This window comes from Rattus rattus, chromosome 9 (genome assembly GCF_011064425.1).
Source record: "Rattus rattus isolate New Zealand chromosome 9, Rrattus_CSIRO_v1, whole genome shotgun sequence".
NCBI classification, from domain to species: domain Eukaryota; kingdom Metazoa; phylum Chordata; class Mammalia; order Rodentia; family Muridae; genus Rattus; species Rattus rattus.
Window position 1 is genome coordinate 85,576,201 of NC_046162.1, and position 17,663 is coordinate 85,593,863.

The following is a 17,663-nucleotide window of genomic DNA, read 5'->3' on the forward strand; positions in this document are numbered from 1 at the left end:
TGTTTGTGTATATGTACTAGGAAATATATTCTTTTAAAATATCTGATCTGTGGTTATAGTTCAATGATGAGAATGCTTATCTACCATCTGAGTCTTGGGTTTGATGTCCATCAATATTTAAAGAAAAGTATGATATATTTTTCATTGGAAATCTGCAATAGCACCCTAGTTTCTAGAGTAAGAACTGAAGTCTTAGAGGAATGGCTGCTATTCATTTTCCTTGCTGCAGCCATGCTTGCTGCTTTGTTGATTACACCTGTCGGAGATGTTTCACTGTCTTCCCTGGGCCATCTACAGGACTTTCCTGTCTCCTTCATACACCCAGCCCATTCTACTTTACATTGTAACTCTCAGCCCAACATTTTCTGTCTCCTCTGGAATTTTTTCCATAGCATTTAACTGACTTCCTAACCACTATTAATTTTCTATGACTTCTTTTACTACTAGAGCATAAAATCCATGTGGGAAGTTCTCCCTCGCTCAGTTCTAACAAATAACAGGCACTTTGGATTTGTTGGCATGAATGAAGGGCTGATTTCTTATTGTTCTTCAAAGAGTCACATTCCACAGGCTTTCCTCCTTTACCCCACTCCTTTAACTTGAACTAATACCTTTGACTACTGTAGGTTCCCACACTGCCCTATACTTATCTTGGTTATAGTAATTCCAAAGACAAAACAATATACACACATGCACACGAACACACACGTATACACCTTCTTCTGGGGCCGGTGAGATGGTTCATTGGAAAACGTACTTGTCAGCAAGCCTAACGGCTTGTTTGATTCTGGGAATCCACATGGTAGAAGAAAGATCTGACTCTCGAAAGTTGTCTTATGACTGCAACAGACTCAACAGGTGCACCATGGCAGAGTCAGGCTTGCACACACACATACATGCACACACACATGCATACATGCCCACACAAGATTAAACCAGAAAACTTTTTTGTATTCATTATGACTTAACATACGAACATTTCTTTATACATATTAAAATGAATTACTTTCAACATTCATACTAAATGTTAGAGCAGTGGGAAAATACTGAGTAGGTACAAGTGAAGGCCCAGCCAGCATCCTCTTTTTTACATTAATTTCCTTCCTTCCTTCTAGGAAATCCGCATTTGATTCTCTCCTTTACCTTTACTGAAATACTAAACTTACACAGAATTGCCAAATCAATTTTTTTGTCCAAATGCTATTTTCTATTTGTTTTGAGACAGGGCTTCTCTGTGTAGCTTTGGCTGTGTTGGAACTCACTCTGTAGATCAGTCTGGCCTGGAACTCAGAGATCTGCCTACCTCTGTTCTCAAGTGCTAGGATTAAAGGTGTGAGCCACCACCACCCTTTTTTTTTTTGTTTTGTTTTGTTTTGTTTTGTTTTCTATTTTCTAGCTTTAAAAAATCTACTTAGAGGAAAATACTAGGATCGATTGGGTTTGGGATATTAATTGTTATCAAGCAATGCTATCAATAAAAAATTCACCTATTATGTAACTTAATTTCCTAAGTCCATTAGAGTCCTGTAATTTTTTTGTCTTTACTTTCATTGGAGTTACCTGGCAGTTCACAAATTATAGCACAACCACTGGCTGTTAAATGCCTTTTTGTAAGTGGGAACATAGCTGTCTCAGTTTTTTTACATGTGCATGTGTGTATGCCATATGTATAGGTGCTGGTGGAGGCCAGACTCAGGTCCTCTGGAGAGCAGGAAGTGCTCTAAACATGAAACCATTTTTTGTGGTCTGTTTGTTATTATGTCCTTGAGTATCAGGTTGTTGTTTTTGTTGATATCTTTGAGACAGGTTCTTACATACCACAGACAGGCCTAGAACTGGATATGTAGCTAAAGATGACCTTGAACTCCCCGTCCTCCAACCTTGACCCACCATGTGCTGGAATTTTACAAGTATATGTCACATACTCCACAGAGGAATAGTTACTAATCAAAAGGAGATTCAGTCTAAGAAGGAAAGATAATTAGAAAAAAACACATGTACTGGCTTTTTATGCATGTTTAAAAGATTTACGATCTAAAAAGAACTAGAATCATATTATAGAAAAAGTTTGAGATACAGGAATGGATGAAATAAAAAAACCCCTCAGTTCAGTATGTAGACTAGGGAAGGTGTAATAGTACAATATTATATACATGGAAAATATGGTGTCTGCAATCATGGAAAATACCTACCTTAGTGAGTAAGACTCAGTGAAGCAGTGCAGTTTACATTGTAGACACTTGAATATCAATTTAAAAAGTTGTTTTTGGAGATAAGGTCTTGCCATTTTGTTATGGCTGGCCTGGAACTTGGAATTCGGCATACCTTTGCCTCTTGAGTGCTGGGGTTAAAGGTGTGTGCTACTGTACTCGGCAGAAAATATTTTTTGAGATGTATTATCTACATAAAATAGCTGAAATGCTGTACTGCAAATACAATTATAATATGAGTGTCTTCATCTTCAAGCTGTGTAAATTTTAAGGTAACAAGTCCATAATACTGAAAATCAATTCACTTACTGGATAGTCAGATTTCATAGGGCACTGGCCTGAAATTACTCATAGAAGAGATTGGTCTGCCCCTCTTTATTGTATTGGCTTATCTCTGTTGTAGCTATGCTTCTTTGGCAAGTACTAAAATGACTCTGTCCTCCTCTTATGTCATTCTCCAGGAATACAAACTAAGGAACGTTGTCATTTAGGTTGTCCGCTCACAAGCACAAATGACATACTAATCTCCCATGCTTTAAATCTTTGTAGGGATAACCTTTTCACAGGCATGTAATTATAGCTAAAGGAATGGTTTCCTAAGTACAACTTAATACTTAAAGTGGGGTAGCTGGCTAACTCAATGGATTAAGTAAAATTGAACAAACTAAATGATTAATAGAATTTCTTCAGTGAGACAAGATGACTTTATATTTTCTGCATCATCAAACACAAGTACTGTATTAATTTTAAGTTATAGGGAGATGTTTTAACATTTGACTACATGACCTGTGATACAAACCATAGGCAGGTTCTTATTTCAGCTTAATGTTTAAAATTCTCATCAGACATAACTATTCTTACTGCTTTCTTCAATGATGTGTAATTTAATTCAAAGGGTTTAATCCATAATGGAATGAAATATTTTTTATTGTATTTGGGAGAAGTCAGGTCTGAACTCTAAGAATAAAATCTTTTTTGTACATATTATTTTGTGTTTTGAGGCAGGGCATTGTTATATATACAGACTGGCCTTGAACTTTGTGATTCTCTTGCCTCTGTGGCCCAGGTCCTGGGATTATAGGTGCAAGCTGACACTCCCAGGAAAGGACAAAGTCTTGAAAGTTGCTGTGTGTTAGCACTACTTTAAATTTAAGTTTTAATCTAGTCTTCTCTGATGTTTTTGTGGTAATCATCTCATAAGCCAAATTCTAACAACAGTCCCAGTTTTCAAGTGGGGTAGTGCCACAAGAGGAGGAAATAATTTGCTCTGAATCCACTGTAATTCAACTGTGCATTTATACACCCAGACCCATGCTTAGTGAGATTACCTTAATGTACTATTTGGAAAAGTGGTAATGCAAACTGTATCTTGCTCCTCAAATCTGAAATCTTTAGTTTCCCTTCAAAATAAACTAATTCAGAATTCACACTGTACAGGATGACTGTTTTGTCTGAGGACACACTGAACGGATGACATGGAAATTAGAGGGTTTGGAATGTCCCCAACCTCCTGATTCATGGGCTCTTAGTAATACAACTAGTCTCAGGTCTTATTAACTGCCTCAGAGAACTGGAAAGGGCAGTGTTGTGACTAAGACTGTCACGCTGTAGATCTGGTCTTCCAGGAAAGGTAAGTAGAGAAACACCTTTCTCTGGCAGGGCATGTGACAGTCAGTTGGCTTCAGAAACTTTTGCTGGCCCTAAATGATCTCATTGGCATCTCTAGTCTACTGTAATCCAAATAGTTATTTTTTTTTCAATTTTGTTTCCTTATTGAGAAGTTTCATTTTATAACTTTCATGGTGAAGATATATACAAATTAAGAGTTAAAATGAAAGGAAATGGAAACCAGGTATGGGGCACATGTATTCAATATCTGGAAGCAGAGGCAGGATTGTCACAAGTCCCAGTCCAGCCAACTTCTAGAACTTGTCTCACTGACCCCCAACACAGAAAAAAAAATGGAAAAATTCTATTTATTTATACACATTTTGTTTACTAACTTATGACATTTTAACCTTTTGACTATTGTATATACTATTGCTATAAATGTTCAGTGCATAAATAGTTGTTCACATATCCCTTTAAAGACATAATTTGAGATCACATACTCAGAAATGGAATTGCTGGATCATATGGGGAAGCCTGATAAGCTATAACACAATGAAATAAGCCAATCACAGGAGAAATATAGTTGTCTTGAGGAACTAGCATTATTGTTGAGTGAAAAGTTTCAGTTCTCAACTAGATCAAGTAGTTGATGTAAATGTTCTTAATGCTATTACATTCATATATATAATATGCATTTTGAACTGTTTTATTTCTAGAGGGCAAGTGTTAGGCTGAAGCATGAAGGAGGTAGGGCCTGGTGTGGTGGTGCTCCTTATAGGACCAGTACAAGGAAAACTGAGGCATGCGACCCTCCAAGTTCGAGGCCAGACTGAGTTACAAAGCAGATCCCTGGGTCAGAAACAAACACCCAACCCAACCGACCAAAATGACACGAGGTGGCTTAAAAAATTGGGGGAGGGAGGCAACAGGTTCAGAAGGAGATGGGCCGACATAGTGGCTGGGACTCTGAAAGAAAAGCTAAAGCAGCTGCGTCCGGAGAATGGGAAGGCGCAGAATGTAAAATAATTCTGTGACAAGGTTCACTGTCCTGTCTTTAGGATCCATCTACTAGATGGAAAAAAATGGTATCTTCTCAGAGAAGCCTTGAGATTCTCATCTTCCACTTCTCCCAACATCCCCTGAACGTTAGGGGTTCCCCGCCTGCCCGCTCCTCTGTCGCCCGCACCGCTTCCCTCAGACCCCGGCTCCCTAACATTCCCCGAATCTTCCAAGGTGGGTCTCGGCCGCCGCAGGACCAACCGTCATCGCTCCGGCCCCGCCCGTCAAACGCCAGAACGTGGGGGCGGGAAGAACCGTCCTCGGGCGCCCCGGAAGTCACTGCCCTCTTGGCCAGCGGAGCGCTGAGGCGGGATTCGAGGCTTAGGATTGGCGGGAAGATGAGGATGACGCGTTACGTGAGGCGAGGCCGCCCCGCCCCTGCGCTGCTGCGCGCTGTTAGCGTAGGGTGGGGCGGAGCGTGGCCCCGGGCGGCCATTACCCGGAACAGTCCTGGGCCTCGGGTCAGGTGACCCGCGGCGGTGCTGGCGGGAGGGGGGGCGGAAGGGAGGAGAGGAGGAGTGAGGAGAGACGCGAAGGGAGGAGAGAGAGGAGAAGGGCGGAGTAGGAGGGAGGGGTAGGGGGCGGGGTGGGAGCGCGTCACGTGACTCGGCATGGAGGAGGCGGCGGCGGTCGGGAGGAGTCGCTGGGGCAGAAGCCGCACTTGTTAGTGTTGGGGGAGGAGGGGGCCGGGGACGCCGACACCGTCAGCCGGCGACGCCGCGAAGAAGGCGGGAGGGGGGTGGGGGCGAAACCAGGCTCCGACCCCCGGCCGAGGGGATGAGGGGAGCATGGGCGCCAAGGAGTCACGGATCGGATTCCTCAGCTACGAGGAGGCGCTGAGGAGAGGTGAGGGGGAGGGGTCGAGTGAGCTGCGGGGAGGCCAGCGCGAAGCGCCCCGGGGTGGGTGGCCGGAGGGAGGGGAGGCTGGGGCGTGGGGTGCTTGGCGAAGGACCGAGAGGCCAGCCGTGGGAATAACGAGGGCAGGGAGGTGGAAGGGGGAGCGGTGTTTGGGAATTGGGGCTCTAGGGGAGGGGGCGAAGCTTTTGCAGTGACGGGGTACCGGGCGCTGGCTGGCCATTGCCGGTGCGCTCGGGTGGCGTTGTTATCTTGTGTAGGTGCAGGGACGCCCTGACCATGGGTGGCTGAACCCTTCCAGGTCTCCTCATTTTTCTGTGCCATTTTCTCATATCACTCTTTCATTAAAAAAAAAAAAAAAAGCCTCCGACAACATCCTAATCTGATTTCCAACAGCTTTGGCTGGAGAAGAGAGGACAGGGCTTTTTCTGTTTTGCTCCTGGGAGTCCTTTCCTGGGAACCTCTGGTTTTCCCAGGGTCTTTGCCTCTGATGAGGGCGATGACCATCCTTTCATTTACTACTGCCACCCTTCACCCTTTGAGTGGTTGACTTTGATTAAGAACGACCTGAAGTGAAGTTGTGTTTAAGGTGAGACGAGACTAGACAGCTGATGTTGCCGTAAAACCTTGTCTTAGGTTTCCTCTCCTCAGACATTGATCAGACGGTTTTAGTACACTTGATTCCCAGTTCCTACCCTCTCGCTCCCTTAAAATGGCATTCAGAAATCCAGCATTGTGATACTGTGTTACAGCTCCCTTCAGAGAGACTGGCCTTGCTGTTAGTCCTAGACTACTGCTGCTCTTGGCTCTGATTCACAGTGTTGTTAATAGCCCCAACCCCCTACCACTTACTCTGATATGGTTGTCGGTGTAAAGCCCATGCTAACTGGAAGTGTCTTGCACAGTTTATGGCCGGAATGTGACTTAATTTTTCATGACTGAGATTTGAGAGTGTATCTGTGTGGTGCTTGTAGTTCTCTTTGATTTTTAATGGATTTTCTTGGTAAGAAGTGAAAAACATTAAGCAGATTAGAGGCCAGACATTATTGTTAACAGATTTCTAAGATCTAAATAAATAAATAAATACTCAGCCACTCGCCAGGTGTTTTTAGTAGCTTGGGATAGAAAATTAAAATGTGGCGAAAAAGACATTTTAAAGTGAGGATTTAGAAGTGAAATCTAGTTCATATACAAGGAGAATTAAGTTCAACTACCTAGTAAACAGAAACTAATGCAGTAATACAGAATTGTAGCTGCATCAATTTTGGACTGAGCAGAATAGGGGAAACACGCCTTTTAGTGGTACTTTCTTACCAAATCATCGTGATGGTTATTCTTAAGTGCAATCTTACTTGACCTTTTTCTGTCTGTTTCAGTATGAAAAATATTCCAAATTCTTGATTTATTTCCAACCCTAGTAGACCAGTCACTTCCTGAATGCTGTTGAGCCTGACAGGTCTGGGGGCAACTAGTCTTTGGCTTACTTGACATGAAATAGGGCACAGTCAAATGATTTACAGCTGCTCAGAAGTGTTCCTTAAGTTTAAGGGTGTGAATACCAGTGATATACCTGGCGTTAAGAAATTCTAAAATTAAACTTTTATTCTAGCTCTTGTTGATTTACTTTATATCAAATTAAGGTTGTATATTTTGTTTTTTCTTTTTTGAGGCAGGGTTCCTCTATGTAGGCCTGATTGTCTGGAAATCATTTTGTAGACCAGGCTGGCCTTAAACTCATAGATTCACCTGCTTCTTCCTCCCAAGTGCTGAGATTAAAGGCATTTGACACCATGCCCTGCAAGACTGTACATTTTAAAATATAAACAGAATTGATACATTTATAAATGATCCAGTGAAAGTTTTTTGTTTAATGTGTTATGAAATGTGCCTGTGAAAATTTAAAATGCTTCTTTTGAAGAAGTAGCAAAGTATGAATTAAAGTCTTAGTGAAGGTTGTTTGGGTTTGTTTTTGTTAGTTTTGCTGCAGGAAAATTAAACCAAAGAGGAACAAGTTGATAAAGTAGTTTCTAAGTGTAAGCTAGGGTATGTTTGAAATGGGCAAATTAGATGTCAAACTTCAAGGTAACTACAGAAAGATTTTGTAAGCTTTTGTTGGAGCTACTGAATGGTTTGAGAATCTTTTGGGGATGTCTGAATAAACAGGTGCTAATATCTGCATCAGTTTTATTTATCTGTTTACATTGCGTAAGGTAAGTTGGGGCAGATAGGATTTGTCAAGTAGAGAACAAGCTTCACAGAACCCTTTGGCTTTAATTTAAATGAGCAATGCCTACTACCTATCCATAATTACACATTTAAAAAAGTCTGATGCATTAGTGCAAACAAGAAATTTCAGGCAGTTTATCTAGTAAAGTGGGGCCTTGAATTCAGTGTTAGTGACAGATGACAGTGGACCTGAGTGGAAGGCCAGTGTAGTAAGCTATGTTGAGGTTCTAGAAATTATGATGAGTTTTGGGTTTATATCCTGTTTTGCCTAGATTGTCAATTGTTTCAACTTTTACTTCTCTGAAAGTATGCAGCTTTAGACATTTTTCAGAAGATGGGTTAGTAAGTAGCTTTTATTTTTAGCTGATATCATAAATATCTTGAGTAGCATACAAGAGGCTTGACTTTTTATTAAATATTTATAATTATTTGTATGTGTTTGCTTGCCATAGTGTATGTGTGGAGGTCACACGACAATTTTTGGGACTCAGGAGTCAGTTCTCTCATTGTACACTGCAAATCCCAGGGAGTGAACTGAGGTTATCAGGTTTGACAGTGAGGACCTTTATTCTCTGATCCATCTCACTGACCCAGCTTAACTTTTTTTCCCTTAAATTACTTATTTTTATTTTATGAGCATTGTTTGGTGTTTTGCCTTCCCTCTTCTCTTAAAGAATTCATATGTTATCTAGGGAATTAATTATGCCTGCTTTCATGGATGCTGAGAATTTTAATGTCTTTGCTTGACATGTCTTTATTTTACCATGTTACATCAGTTTAGAACCTTTGTGTGTGCTAGGTATGTGTATTGTTTTAGACAAGATCTATCTATGTAGCCCTTTTCCTCCTGGAATTCACTATACAGACCAGGGTAGCCTTGAACTTTACATAGATCTGTCTGCCTCTATCTGCTAGTGCTGGGATTACGGGTGTTTACCAACAGAACTGGGTTGTAGTTTATACAGTCTCTCTCTCTCTCTCTCTCTCTCTCTCTCTCTCTCTCTCTCTCTCTCTCTCTGTGTGTGTGTGTGTGTGTGTGTGTGTGTGTGTGTGTGTGTACTTGGATGGATAGATAGGCTAGAGGACAATCGTGAATCTTCCTCAGGTGCCATTCATCTTTTTCTGCCTTTCACACCAGTTTGGGGCTCAGTGATTAAGCCAGTTTTCAAAAGTGTCAGCAGTATCCACCTCCCCAGCACACAGGCTACCATGTTTAGCTTTGTTACTTGAGTGTTGGGGATGGGTCCTATACTTTCACGGCCAGCACTTTACCACCTGAGCTACCTTCCTAGCACTTGAAGCTTGTATATTCTTTTTGGAAGGAGATAGGGTCTCTATGTAGCCCTGGCTGTCCTGGATTGCTATATAGACCAGGCTAGCTTCAAACTCACAGAGCTCTTCCTGCCTCTGCTAAATCCTAATATTAAAGGTGAAGCTTGTATGTTATTTTAGTCGTTTGTTTTTTGAAGACAGTTTGTTTGTGTAGCCTTGGCTATCCTGGAATTCATTCTGTAGACCAGGCTGGCCTTGAACTCAGAGAGGCCTGCTGTGCCTCCTTAGTGATGGGGGTCAGAGGTCTGTGCCGCCGCTACCACCACCACCATCACCACCGGGCTAAAACTTGTATATTTTTAAAAAGTATGCTAAGTCCTCAGAGCACAATTAAAAAAACACTGGATGAGGATTGGGTATAGTGGCATATGACTAATTCCAAGCACTCAGAAAGCAGAAACAGATCTCTCTGAGTTTGAGCCAGCTGGTCTATATAGTGAATTTTAGGTTAGCCAGGGCTTCACAATGAGACCCTGTCTCAAAGAAAAGTTGGGTGATAAACATTTTAGAATTCAAATCAAAATTAAACATTTTCCATAATTATTTTTTCTCTGTACCTCCTTCCTTTCATCTTTGTGGAAACAGGATTATTTCTCCCCATTTTATTCAAGAATTGACAGATTTAAAACATTCTTAACCTGGGTGGTGGGGCTTGCCAGCACTTGGGAGGCAGAGGCAGGAGAATCTGAGTTCTAGGCCAGCCTGGTCTACAGAATGAGTTTCAGGACAGCCAAGGCTAAACAGAGAAACCTTGTTTTTATTTTATTTTTTTTATTATTATTATTTTTTTTTTTGGTTCTTTTTTTCGGAGCTGGGGACCGAACCCAGGGCCTTGCGCTTCCTAGGCAAGCGCTCTACCACTGAGCTAAATCCCCAACCCCAGAAACCTTGTCTTTAATTCCCCCCACCCCTCAAAAAAAGCTTTTGATTGTATAGAGAGTATTGATTTCTTTTTTTAAATATTTATTTACTATGTATACATCATACGGCTTTCTGCCTGCATGTGTGCCTGCAGATCAGAAGAGGGCATTGAATCTCAATACGGATGGTTGTGAGCCACCATGTGGTTGCTGAGAATTGAACTCAGAACCTCTGGAAGAGCAGTCAGTGCTCTTAACCACTGAGCCATCTCTCCAGCCTGAGTATTGATTTCTTAATTCTTCCTTTCTCAGTGTTGGGACTCTAACCTGGGGCCTTGTGCATCTAGACAGGGACCTATCCCTGAGCGACTCTTCTAGCTCTGGCTTTTTTGATACAATCTTACTATGTAGTGCAGATTGAACTTGAATTTGTTATGTTATCCAAGCTGACCTCTAGTCTTCCTGCATAACTAACCTCTTGATTGCTAGGATTACAGAGTGAGCCACTGTACATAACTGCAAATCACTTTTTTTCCTTCCTTCCGATCCCATTGCAGATGGTTGTTGTGAGCCACCTTGTGGTTGCTGGGAATTGAACTCAGGAACACTGGAAGAACAATCAGTGCTCTTAACCACTGAGCCATCTCTCTAGCCCTTAAATATGTTTTTTAATTGTAATAGAATTGTATCATTTTTCTTTTTTCAGACCCTCGCACATTTCCTTTACTCTGAAGTTCATGGCCTCTTTCTTCGATTTTTGCTGTTATGTATATGTGTGTATGCATGCATGCATGCATATGAGCAAATACTTATCCTGTCAAGTTTGCTATTGTTTGTATGTGTATAGTTTCAAAGCTGACCACTCTTCTTTTTTTTAAAATTATTCTTTTTTTTAAAGATTTATTTATTTATTATATATAAGTACACTGTAGCTGTCTTCAGACACACCAGAAGAGGGCATCAGACCTCATTATAGATGGTTGTAAGCCACCATGTGGTTGCTGGGATTTGAACTCAGGACCTCTGGAAGAGCAGTCAGTGCTCTTAGCTAGCATCTCTCTAGCCCAAAGCTGACCACTCTTTATTGAACCAGTAAAAGGGCTTGTCCCTGGGAGAGGCTAATTCTCCTCCCAGCAGTCATTAGTTACCTGTAGTTCTTTGTCTAGGGAGTAATGGGGGAGGTAGGACAGAACCCTATGAAATTTTCTCCCTTCATGTTAACATTGATATTGCCATTGTTCTGGTATTGTTTATGCAGCCATTTGTAGGAATGACCGTTTTACAGCTGACTTGCTTATAGTCTTTCCCTTTCTCTCAATGCTTCCTGAGCCGTGGATGTAGAAGCTATGACACATACGTTTGGACTGGGGTCCCGATGATCTGTTGATCTCTGTATTGTTTTCAGTTGTTGTTTTCTATGTTTGTCTTCATTTGCTATAGAGAAAGGGTTTCTTGATGAGGAATAGTAGCTACACTTATCCAAGAATGGTAACTCAGCACAGATTGACATTTTAATGTTCCTTTGCCCATTCATTTTATATATATATATATATATATATATATATATATATATATATATATATATATATATTTTTTTTTTTTACTAAGTCACTCTCTGTAGGATTAAATGGTCTGGGTCAGTAGTTTTCACTAAAATGGATATGTAACATATCCAGAGGTCCTGAGTTCAATTCCCAGCAATCCCATGTCTCATAACTATCTATAATGTAATCTAATGCCCTCTTCTGACATGAAGGTGTACAGGCAGATAGAGCACTCACATACATAAAATAAATCTAAGAAAAAAATCTATAAGGAGTGGGAATAAAACATCAGAGCTTTAGTTATAATTTGAAATATTTAGTAATGTACATAATTATTAAATAATATTTGCATGTATCACTTATAAACTACTGATATATAGTATCTTTAGTACTAGAGAGAGGTAGAATGTGGGTAAATGGCTATAATGGCTTGGAAGTACCACGGCGTTGTACTCATTTCCTAGTATGTGCTCAATAATGACCTGTAAAGAATTTACTTTCCTAGTCTCGTAGAGGTTGGGTTTGTAGACAATGATTTAGCATGGAGTAGTTGAAGTTCGAAGTAAGATTTTGGTTGCTAGCTCTTTGTTCTCTTCCCTGCTCGTCCTCTCTTCCCTGTCCCTTCTCTCTACCCCCACCCCTTCCCTCCACGTGCTCATGGCCGGCCTTTCCTCTCCTCTACTCTTCTCTCATTAAACCTCTCCACGTGGGGGGGAAAAAAAAAGATTTTTGTTGCTAAACTTCTCAGTGTTAATTGTAAACTTTTACTAGATTAATACTACCTATGATTCAATAGGTAGTTTGCCATAGTACATTATTCTGTAAGGGGAAACTGAATTTCATACCTTGGTACCTTCTGTAGTGTACTAGTTTTTGTTTGTCTCTTTGCATTTGTATGTTTGAGACCGGGTCTTATGGCCTGGAGCTGAATATAGCTAACTAGCTCAGCCTGGCCTTCTGCTTCTGCTGGCCACACGCTGGGATCCCAGGTGTGTGCCACCACAGCTGGCTGTAATGTACAGTTTATTCTCCTCTCCTAAAGCACCAATCTTTCATCACCTGAACTTGTTAAATTCATTAGCAAACTCTTTGGTGTTAGCATTGTAAAAGAAAAAAATAGAGCAGTTTTAAATTAATGTGCTTCTAAAGCACTCTCTAAGGAGTTACAGAGGGTGCTTTTCCCTTTACAGTCTCAGTACATTTGGGATATGTGAATGACAAAGAGGAGATAAATTCACTGATGAAGCCACAGTTTAGAGCATCAACAGAATGATGTGACATTACTTGCTGGTCAGTGACCTTCCCATTTACTAAACTGGACAGCTGTTATTTGTTTTTTGTTTTTCATTTTCTATCTTAAGAGTTTATTTACAGTGACAATACTCAGTGTTGCTTTTCAAAATGATGGGTAATTTTTTTTATTTTTATTTTTTTTTTTTTTAATTTTTTTTTTTTTTGGAGCTGGGAACTGAACCCAGGGCCTTGAGCTTGCTTTGCTAGGCAAGCGCTCTACCACTGAGCTAAATCCCCAACCCCATGATGGGTAATTTAGAGTTGGGACCGTGATGCCTGACTAAAAGCCAGATAGATTCTTTCTCTGGAAAAGGGAGATTTTTGGCACTTGATTATATGCTAGATCATAGGAGAAGTTAGGGGATTTATTACTATTATTGAAGCAACCATAAAAGATCTGCTATCGCTTTAGAAGTATTGATACAGGCTGACAGTTTGGTAGTTGTAATTTTAAGCAGCTGCAATGGTGAAGGGATTTTTACTTGTGAATTAGAAGTTGGTGGTTTGAACAGAAACAGTGGTACAGATCTTTAATAGTCCTCAGGAGGTTAAGGCAGAAAGTACTAAGTTCAAGATTAGCTTGGCTCACATAAGCAAGATCCTGTTTCAGGCAACAGTTTAGTGGTTTATAGTGGTATTTAAAAGACCAAGTAGGACTGGCAGGTTTTTTTCATACTGTATCTAGGAAGTATGACTTCTCTTTTCAGGACTTACTTATGCTTCTGCTTTTCACATTTGGGCCTGTGTATTTGTGTTTAGATTGAGCTATTCCATCTCTTTTTCTGAATGCCAATCAGTGTGGACCTTTACAAAGTTAGTGATAGGTAGTTAATTATTGACACAGAAGCCTGATAAAGCTAGGTTCTTCAGTATGTACTATTATAATTAGAGGCCTAAATGTTCTAAGACCTATTCAGAGATAACCAGTACTCAAGTCCTGCTCTTACTGCCTTTCTTTATTAGGAATTTAATAATCACTAATATGAAACTTCCAAGCTCACTTTCAAGTTTTGATCCTTGATACTAAATTGTTTTAAAACAAAATCATACAGAATGTGGTTTTGTAGTAGAGGTTTTATAGCTTTTCCATTTTTGAAAAGGAGGTGGTTGTCTAGTTACCTTCTATCTGTGGGAAAAGCCATTTAATTCTGTTTCTTGTGGTGTGTCAAGGTCGAGAATTGGACTTGCTTGACCTTTTTTTTTTTTTTTTTTTTTTTTGAGCTGAGGATCGAACCAGGGCCTTGGCGCTTGCTAGGCAAGCGCTCTACCTCTGAGCTAAATCCCCAACCCCTTGCTTGACCTTTTATATCTGGGCAAGTGTTCTACCACTGAGTTATACCCCAGTGCTTGCTTTTTGAAACAAGCTCTCGTGAAGTTGCCTGGGTTGCTGTCCTCTTGTCGAATCTTCTGAGCTATGGTATTGGTGTATGTTGTGATATCTGGCAGAATAAGTCTTTTAATATTCACTGTGGTTGACTTTTGATAATGAAGTATGAATGGTTCTGGAGAAACTTCCTTTGTGGAAATGATTTTTTTTAATTAAAATAAGCTTCTTTTAATCTTTCGTGACTATAAAGGGTATCATTGTCCCCACCCTGTTGTGTATGGCCAAAGTATAGACATGCCTGCATATCTTTAGTTCCTCCCTGCTCATCTTGTTCATTTGGTGTCCTCTCTGTTCATTTCTGCCCAACTGTCCTCTCCCTCTCTCCCTCTCACTTTCTCCCTCTCTCCCTCTCCCTCTCCCTCTCCTCTATCTAGTCTCAGCTGCCATTGTCTCTTACTTAAGTTACACAATAGCCATTGTGCTCTTAAAATCCAAGTCTTGTAATCCCTTCCCTCCTGCCTTTTTTTTTTTTTTTATTTTAATGTATCCCCAGTTAGTTTTGAATTTTGAATTCTGCTTCAGTGCTGGGGTTATAGTCTTGCACCACAATAACAGATCATAAATTCTTTATTTAAAGCTTGTTTGTTGTTACTTTAGGGGAAATAAATATGTACCTCTTATAATGATCTACAAGACCCCCCAAATATTCAGTTTCTGCTTCAAATTCCAGCCTATTCAGCCCCCCCAACACACACCCACACACACACACACCCACACACACACACACACACTTTTGAAACATAGTTTCACTTTGTAACCAGGGCTGGCCTGGCTCTCTTATGGACTAGGCTGACCTGAACTCACTGCTTGAACTCACTGAGATCTGCCTGCTTCTGTTTCCTGAGTGCTGAGAGTGGTAGCGTTTACTACCACTCTTGGTCCTAGTACTTTCCCATTTACTTATAAACACTATGGTTTTCTTTTTGTTCTTAAAGATAGTTCAAGCTTGCTGCCTTTGTATTTGACACTGTTAGATAGGAAAGGCTGTTGTTTACTTTTGTAATTGTTTTGAAGCAGTTTCTCATGTCACCCAAGATTGCTTCTTTGAGAAAGACATTGGACTCCTGATTCACCCTCTCCCTTTTTAAAAAGAAGTGATGAGAATTCTTCTGAGTTGGTTATTCCTGGAACTCACTCTGTAGACCAGGCTGGCCTTGAACTCTGCCTCTTGAGTGCTACCACCACCAGCTAGTGCTTATTAATGCGTATGGATGTTTTGCTTACGTGTATGTCTTTGAACTATGTGTGTGCCCAGTGCCCATGAAGACCATATAGGGTGTTGATCCCCTGGGACTGGAGTTATAAACAGTTGTGAAACATCATGTGGGTGTTGGGAATTGAACCCTAGTCCTCTGGAAGAGCAGCCAGTGCTCTTAAGCTTTGAGCCATTTCAACCATCCCAGGAGGTAAGGTTTTGTGATGCTTTGTTGTTTTGTGACTGGCTTGAGACTATATTGTAAGACCCTGTCTGTTTCAGGGAAAAAAAAATCTCTGTTGTCCTCAAAAACCATCATTGCATCTATTCTTGTGAATGTACACATGGTAGCATCTAGTAGTCTTTACCGTATACAAGAGAAGTGTTTTGTATCTTTTATGAATTCAGAAACTTAATTTGTTGTGAGGGCCTGTGGTTTTTTAGTGTTAATGGTTTAGAGCCTACATGGAAGTTAAGAGGAGTTCTTAATGATGCAGATGACATAATTTCCAAAATCTTTTGCTTTAGGCTTGCCTCAAATTTGCAAGATAGTTGAAGAGGACCTTGAGTCATTTTGCTTCTTCCCTAGAGCTGAGTTACAGAATACTGCCCGATCTTAAGAGTTCTGTTTTATTTTTCTGTTTCTGATGCTTTGGAGTGAATCTAGGGCTTTACACTGCTAGGTAAGAACTCTACCAGAGTTCTATCCTCAGCTATAAGAAGTGTTTTTAAAATATGTAACCTTTTGAATGTAGCCCTTTGTGTAACAGATTTTATTATAGTGATGTTCTTTGTGTGCTTTATTAGAGATTGTCAGATGTTCTTATATTGTTCCAGTTTTTATCTTTCACATTTTAATACATTTCTTTATTTTTTGTGTCTATGCACATATAAACAAGAGTGTGGAGGTCAGAGGAGAGCATTCCAGAATTGGTCCTCCTTCCACAAGTTGCTTTTGAAACCTGAGCACATGTTGTCAGTCGGGGTGACTGTGAGCACCCATAGCTATGTGTGGGCCCAAGCTCTTCATTTTTCTTTTTTCTTTCCTTTCTTTATGTTCCCTTCCCTTCTCTTTCCCTCCTTTTCTTTTATTGCTGGTGATAGAGCCTTTCGTACAAGTTAGGAAAGTATTCTGCAGTGCACTCAGCTGCATTTCTCCCAGAAGTTTCTGTTTCTTGGTAGTAGGTGCTTTACAGCTTCATGTATTAGAGGAAACATTTTCTGCACTGTGGGCTGATATGCCAGTGTGTGTGTGTAGAAAACTTTGCACACATTCTGAACATTGTTTGAGTGGCTTTGTTTAATAATGGATTAATACTGTGTATTAAGCATTAATGTTTAAGCCATTTCAATATAGGACTATTACAATAAAAATTTCCAGAGAAGTTAAGATTTTAATCATTTTTTAGAACATGTTCCTTTTCGTAAGAAACCAGGTATAATTGGCAAAAAATTGGGTGTATGTGAAATGCAGTACATACTCTGATTTATTATTTTTCATCACATGTATCAAATTAACTTAAAAATTAAATATTTTTTGGAAAAATTACAGTATGTAAAAATAAATGTTTTCTTTTCTAGTACTAGTGATTGAATCCAGGGCCTTTACACATGCTAGGCAAACACTACCACTGAGTTACTTCCTCTATTTACTCTTTTGCTTTTCTGATTTTGTATTTTTTTATGTATGTATGTATGTATGTATGTATGTATGTATAAATATGTGTATATGTGTGTGTGTGTGTAAACCAATTCTAACTGACACACTAAACTTAATCTGGCCTCAAGTTTGACTTTATATACTGGAATTAGGATTTACTTAGCTCTTCTACACCTCAAACAAGAGGCACATAATATTAACAAAGATATTTTCTATGCATACTTCTTGGGTTTGCATATATGTATTTAATTTTGTAATAAAATCTCAGCATTATGCTATATGTTTCATAGTACATTTGTAGATAATCCCTCTACATGGTCAATAATAATAAAAATGTTAAATTACTAAGATGAAGAGTAAATCTCCAAGTGTGATGATGAGCATCTGAAATTACAGTATGAGGAAGCTGAGACAGGAGGATCTAGTGTTAG

The 17,663-nt window shown here is 40.0% G+C and overlaps 1 protein-coding gene across 3 annotated transcripts in view; it reads left to right on the forward strand.

The window, feature by feature from the left end:
* The first annotated feature begins 5,553 nt into the window (after positions 1-5,553).
* Usp32 (ubiquitin specific peptidase 32) overlaps positions 5,554-17,663 on the forward strand; it is a 138,101-nt gene continuing 125,991 nt past the window's right edge. For 2 of the 3 annotated variants that reach the window (XM_032914005.1, XM_032914006.1), the window contains exon 1: positions 5,554-5,726. In XM_032914005.1, the coding sequence (XP_032769896.1) occupies positions 5,669-5,726 (58 nt within the window). In that variant the 5' untranslated portion in view covers positions 5,554-5,668. The remainder of the gene's footprint in view (positions 5,727-17,663) is intronic. The other variant, XM_032914007.1, reaches the window with a different exon arrangement.